The 6,446-nt window shown below is 41.3% G+C and overlaps 1 protein-coding gene across 1 annotated transcript; it reads right to left on the bottom strand.

Annotated features, from left to right (window-relative positions):
• Positions 1–808: 808 nt before the first annotated feature.
• On the bottom strand, positions 809–5,190 carry LOC137282504 (uncharacterized). The gene is made up of 5 exons (XM_067814258.1): positions 5,081–5,190; positions 4,102–4,215; positions 3,751–3,839; positions 2,633–2,768; positions 809–1,532 (listed from the first exon to the last, which is right to left on the bottom strand). The coding sequence occupies exons 3-5, from the start codon at positions 3,773–3,775 to the stop codon at positions 1,379–1,381; spliced, it is 315 nt and encodes a 104-aa protein (XP_067670359.1). The 5' UTR covers positions 3,776–3,839; positions 4,102–4,215; positions 5,081–5,190; the 3' UTR covers positions 809–1,378.
• Between the last annotated feature and the right edge of the window lie 1,256 nt (positions 5,191–6,446).

Genomic DNA, 6,446 nt, shown 5'->3' with positions numbered 1-6,446 from the left:
CAAGCATTTTAGATATTCAACAATTTTGTTAGGAAAAAACAATTCATGCGTGAAACGCACGGGGAAAATGAACTTCTGGATATTTATCAGACAACCTGTTTCCCACTTGTTTCAAGTGGCTCGTTCTGTGGGCCGTTCCCAAGTATGCAAATTGGGGTCATTTGTCAGGCCGTGGATCATCTTATATGTGTTTACCAGTACCTTTGCTGCAAATGTAACGGCCACCTTGTCGTTTAGGCCTACAGTATTCTGTCTTGGTTATTGCCTTTTCCTTTTCAGTGATGGTGTACATAAGTGTAAGTCACAAAGTATATTATCATCATTTATAATGGTTAAGGTTTCCCATCACCAAAAGTAAATGAAGCGTTCGTACAATGGTGAGTTGTCTCCCTTTACTGTGCACAGACAGCTGTGTGATTTGTGTGCATTTTTCAAAATGCAGTCCTAAAATTGTAACTTCGCATTATGAGCTCAACTTGCAAATACACTTGGCAAATACTTGTTTGTGAACTTGTTATGCAGCTGTGACATGAAGTAACAATGTGCAGTTCGTCTTCAACTGCAGACACATTCAAATTCGAGTCACAATATCCATCATGAACAATGAAAATGATTCAGAACCGAAAGTAGATGAAGCGGTGGTAAAATGATGAGTTGTCTCCCTTGGCAGTTGACATTACCTGTCTTGTGTGTGTGTTTGTGGACTCAAGAATACACAGTGCTAAAGATTCAGACAGAGTAGCATCCTCCATAACTTTAAATTTCATAGATTTGTCTACATCACATAAATTATTTGTACAAGTTCAAGTTCAAGTTCAGTTTCAGTTTATTTTAGCAGTAGTGGCCTTAGGCCAGAGTACAAACAATATATATCATTTTGTTTTGGTGGCTTTTGCGTGAGAGTAGAAATGGCATAATTATACAAGCAGATGCATCGAACAACTGGATAATAATAATTCAAAGGTGACAGAATGATAATACAAAAGTTGATAGAGTTAACTCCCTTGCATTAGAAAAGTTGTAGCTATGCATAACAACTGGATGCAAGATTTGATGAAAAGAAGCCTGATGTATAACAGTCTTGACACAAAATTTTGGACAAAAAGAATATTGAGTCATGGCAAATGATATTTTGATACAGTGATCAATGAGCACAAGACTTTGCAGTTGTTACAAGTCAAACAACTGAACCGCAACAGTTGTAGGTGGACAAAATGGTCTGTGAAATAGGATGGAGTTATCTCCCTTGCATCAGATATTTGGAGTACTTCTGTCTCACAGCTGAGGCCTTGAATATGCATTTTGCTAAAAATGACTGATTCTCGCACATGATGATGTGAACAAATTATTCTTTCATTGGAGAGATAATGGGGAATATTCAACAGTTGGGATCGAAGAGGTCGTGGACAAGGGTGAACGTTCTCTGGAGGTCCATGTCTCGCGTCCATGTCTCTGCTCCTTCACTGCCTTCTGGCTTCAAATGCAGCAGAATTGGCATCATCCATGCCTCTTCATCATCCTTCATCTTCTTACTAAAGTAGAATATTTACAATGAGAGGCTTAACATGTACCATCATTAAGGCACCTTCCACACAAGCTTTAAATGTTTTCTTGACATACTGAAATTAAACACATTTGGAATTGCATAGGACAAATTTCTTAACTTCACTTCAACACAAGATCATGGGCATGTTATAGCAAATGAAAACAGAAACAATTTTCAAAAGTTTTGTAGTGTGCAGGTAACAGGTTCATGTTGTTTGTATATAAGTTGGTACGAATGTATAGAGTGGCTGCATTTAGGTAGCATGAGTGAGTGTACTGAGTGCAACTGATATCTGTACCAAGTTTGTATGCTAAGTGTGTAAGTTTTTCAGCATTAGTATCAAATTGTGAACATGTGAGTTAATGTATAAAGATGTGCATATGCGTTTTAAAGTAAGAATAAGAATAAGAATGTTTGGTTGTGACCATTTCACAATATCACAGAGAGACAGAGAGAGAGATATCATCACACTGGACATATTATGACGAATACATCTGAGGAATGGACATTTGTTTGAAATGGATGTTTGTAAAAGAAAGCAAGAACCCTGTACGCTGCCTGCACAAATTTAAAAGTTGACAGTCTGTGTCTGGAGACTAGTCTCAAGTCCAGCCAAGTAATATTTCTTCAGGGCGAATAAACATATTCAGTTGGAAGGGTAACAACCTTCATCATCTTTTCACAGTTACACAAGGATGTAATGGCAATGTAAGGGTTGCTGACTTTGGCAGAGGCTTAGATGAGGAGGTCAGGGTAATAATGTGTGCACGAAAGGACATGAATTGTTAGAAACATTCAAGGGTTACACGTGGACACTGGGGGATGAAATCAAACCCAATCAATCATTAAACATACAATGTCCAAACTTCTGTCAAGAGTTATTAATGAAAAATGTCTCTGTCAAGAGTTATTAATGAAAAATGTCATTGTGTAGAGCAGACTGTAATGCCTCAGTAGGTTGTAAACAATTGAATTGGAGTAAATGAGTGAAATTTAGTAGTACAATATAAATATGACACACAGAAATATTAGAAACAAAATAGTGTAAGGGAGGCAAGTCAAATCATGAGCGATCACATGACCTACCTCCAAGGGTGAACATGAACACTGTAACTGGTGCTGTGGCCAGTGTTGCAGTGGCCAGTGTTAGCACTGAGGACTGTGCCGTTTACACCTTGACTCTGGACTTTCCGACAAGGTACAGTGGAGTTCGTCTGATGTTCTGGAGTTGATAAAAGTGACTTTCAAGTCATACATTCACAGTAATGATTAATCTGAACCAGTACCCAAAGAAACTATTACATGCCACATATGAGATATATTAAGCCTTTAGCCCTTGAGCTGTTTTCGAGGGAGGTGGAACTATTCCAATGCATCTTTGTAGAAGAACCCAGCAGTATTCCACTTGAGGATGGCCACAATGAAACACATCCACTGGGGATGGATGTGTAATAATTCATTCATGTATGGAGGACGAGGTGACACATTGCACATCCGATACCAATGGTATCACCAGCATGTCTCACACAATAGCATATCAACAGTGAGCAGGGGTGATAGCATAGCACACAATATAACACAACATCTTACAAAGTCCACAAGGTTGTTCTCACACACAGAGTGGCTGGGCGAAGTCGGCACCTTACACTACAGTAAATACAGTTGGGGTGACCTACACTGGCCCTAACATAACTAACCCTGAGGATGGGAAAGGGGTGTTGGATGGGAGAGGGGATCCATGGGCTGAGGATACAGTTGGGGTGACCAACTCTTGGGGATGATGTCATCACTCTCCTCACCAATATCCCTCTACAAGAAGCCCTTCACATCAACTACAAATTAGAACAAGCTACAAAACGAGAAGAGACGACCTATAATCCACCCACAGCTTCATGAGCCTTGCTTTGACACCTCCAATGACAACTACAACTACACAGAGTGTCTGTGGGTTCCCCTATGTCTCCACTCATCACCGACATCAGTGCTCCCCACAACACCATTAAAACCCAGGAGGCAGAAAGCAGAGGTACTCACCACCATACCCCACAGTCAGCAGTCTCGGTCAGCCTGTGAAGATATGCTGAGTTTGGCACCAAAATGCATCCCTTGTAACATACAGTAGGAGAGGGGATGCACAGTGCAGTAAATACTGTACATCACATGTCTAAAGCTATAGGGCACAGTGACAGGAGATACAAACTTACCTGCACTGCACTGCACAATCTTCATTCTCAGGGGCTGTGTAGAGATGTGTCCGTTGTGTCAGTGGCTGCACAGTCATCAAAGTCAGGGTCTGCAACAACATCCAACACAATGAGCATGACCTACTAGCAGCCAAATAAGCAAAAACAATTCCACATTGCTATTGACATACTACCTCTGAAACCATGGTAACCCAAACCACAGAATCTGTTCGTTTTCTTGGAAATTGAGACATGAACATGTACTGTTAATAAAAGTGATATTTTTCATGGTTTGGGTGATGTTGACATAATTACAGAACTGTCTAGCAAGGTTACAATGACAACATGATTAATACACAGTACATTACTGACTGTTACGTTAAGCACTATCAGTTGGTAGCAGAGTGAACTTTGTCATGGAAGGTAGGAAGCCAGGTCCCAGGGTCCCAGGGTCCCAGGCTGTGGGACAGCCATTCAACAGGAGGTCTGTAGCGCAATGGAATAAAGAAAAGTCAATTGATTAGTGATAATGATGATAAAGAATGTTTCTAACAGACTGAATGAAATGCTGCAGGTGGGTGTAGCACAAACAGACAAAGAAACTTCATGCTGCACACTGTCCTACTTTGATTTTATTTTCCACCCCTTCCTGGGTAGACTCGATGTAGTTGGCTGGTGAAAGAGATGCATTACTGGAAGAGGCTGCAGTTTGAGACAATACATGAAAATAATGCAAATGATGTATTTAAGAAACCAAACTCTCTTGTACAACCCCGCATGAACGTGTTCATGTACATGCACGTCATGAAAAATGTTGAACCTAATTGCGTTGGTTATTTGACAAAAGTTAAGCACTAGACGCACCTTCATCCACACGACAGAAGTGTGTAATATACATACGGGACAATTCCAGTTCTGTGCTTTGTGGCACAAACTATATATATAGCTACTTGGGTGATATCAGTTGGTGATATCAATGAATGAGTAGACTCCCAGACAAACAAGCAAACATAAACCAATAAACGTAGAATAGAATAACTCTAGAAGAAAGTAAGACATACGTTGTTGGAATGACAGAACATATGTCGGGGTATGGTTGGAAATCTTGGGTTTCACACTGAGAGGCAGGGCGATTGCTTCAATTGTGATACACAGCAGAATACAAGAAGTTCTTTTCCTGCCAGCGTCCTTGCCACGAAAATGGGTTACACTGTGTTCCAGGAAAGAGGTATAGGAAGCGGTTGTCCAAAAGCATGACATTTTTGGGACGCTGCCCGCCTCGTGTCTGTATGAGCGAGTGTCAATTAAATGTAAATATAAAATGCAGACTTAAAGCCATGGATGTACCTACCGCAACATGCATGTGGGCCTCGTCCCTTGGCTTTGTAAACTGACTACAAGCCCTCCCTCCTTGGTCAGCGGTATAGTCCGCCACGCCCAGGTGACGGAGGTAAACACTGTGCTCTGACGTCTGATTGGTGCTTGCTTGCAGCTTCCGGGTTACGTAGTGCATGTGGGTGCAGGTTACAGTGAAAGTGATTACTCCAGGTGTGTGTTAATGTGAAAAGTGGAAATGTTCAGAAATGAATTGGAGCTGTGATGAAAAAGAGAATACATTGTCAAATATGGGTGTATGTAGAGAAAATAAAGTGAATTTCTGTACCATTGGTGGTCAGAGAGCCGAATACAGGGGAGGTGTATTTGAGAAGCGCGAACGTAGTAGGCGTGTGTGGGTGAGTGGAGACGATAGTACTACGTGACCATATATGGGAGATGAATGAAGTTGAGGCAGTGTGAGTTTGGATTTTGGGGGGGTGGGGGGGGGGTGGGGTTTGTTGTTGTTGTTAGCCTTTCTTTCAAGGGTTTTCAAGCCTTGGTGTAATTTGGTCGATGTGTGGGTTGGGAAAACGCAAAGAAAATGGTTGCAGAGAAGAGATTCCCATGCGTGGCGGAGGAATTGGTCGGTTGGCATGCCTGTTTTGAGATGGTATTGACAGCGCATGCGATGGGGAGGGAAGGTTGTGCAGTGGTGTGGGAAAGTGCCTTCAGGAAAACCAGAACGGCACCGAATTCTTTCTCTTCTGGCACCGATGTGGATGGTTCCAGTCGGGGATGCCGATTTGGCGCTCACGCCAAGAATTTTGGCCACGACTTCGGGTTATGGAATTTTCGAACCCTAAGATGATACAGGAAAGCGCAACCACAAGATGGAATCGGTGGTAAACACGACAGCTTCCGGGTCACACTTCTTAAATTATGCATGCGACCCAGAAACTACCGAAATTTTTTTTTGTTCTTGATGTGATTGCGACAATAGCATCCCTTAATTCAATTTAGACAAGATATATTTTAACTTGAAAAACCATGAAAGTGTGCAGTTTTTAATTCAATCCTGTGTTAATGAAGCAATACAGCCGAAGCTCATGTTCTAAAGGATGTACACTGTTTGGGTGACATCTGTGTACTGCTACACCTATGCTGGATATGAATGGAAAGACAGAATGTAAATGAGTGTCACGATGACGTAATACGTTCTTTACATCAACCACAATCAAGGAACATTCATGAGAGTTAATGAAGCTTTAAACACACGAGGGGCATGAACTCAGTATAATTAAGAAATGCCAATGTATACTTTAATAAAATTAGACAAACTACTGTAATATGAGTGGTGTTTTTGATTTATTGTGAATGTGACGATAAAGGATGGTGTACTG

This window comes from Haliotis asinina, chromosome 4 (genome assembly GCF_037392515.1).
Source record: "Haliotis asinina isolate JCU_RB_2024 chromosome 4, JCU_Hal_asi_v2, whole genome shotgun sequence".
Classification (NCBI taxonomy): Eukaryota; Metazoa; Mollusca; class Gastropoda; order Lepetellida; family Haliotidae; genus Haliotis; species Haliotis asinina.
The sequence above is the reverse complement of the archived record's forward strand: the minus strand, read 5'-3'. Positions and strand labels throughout refer to the sequence as shown.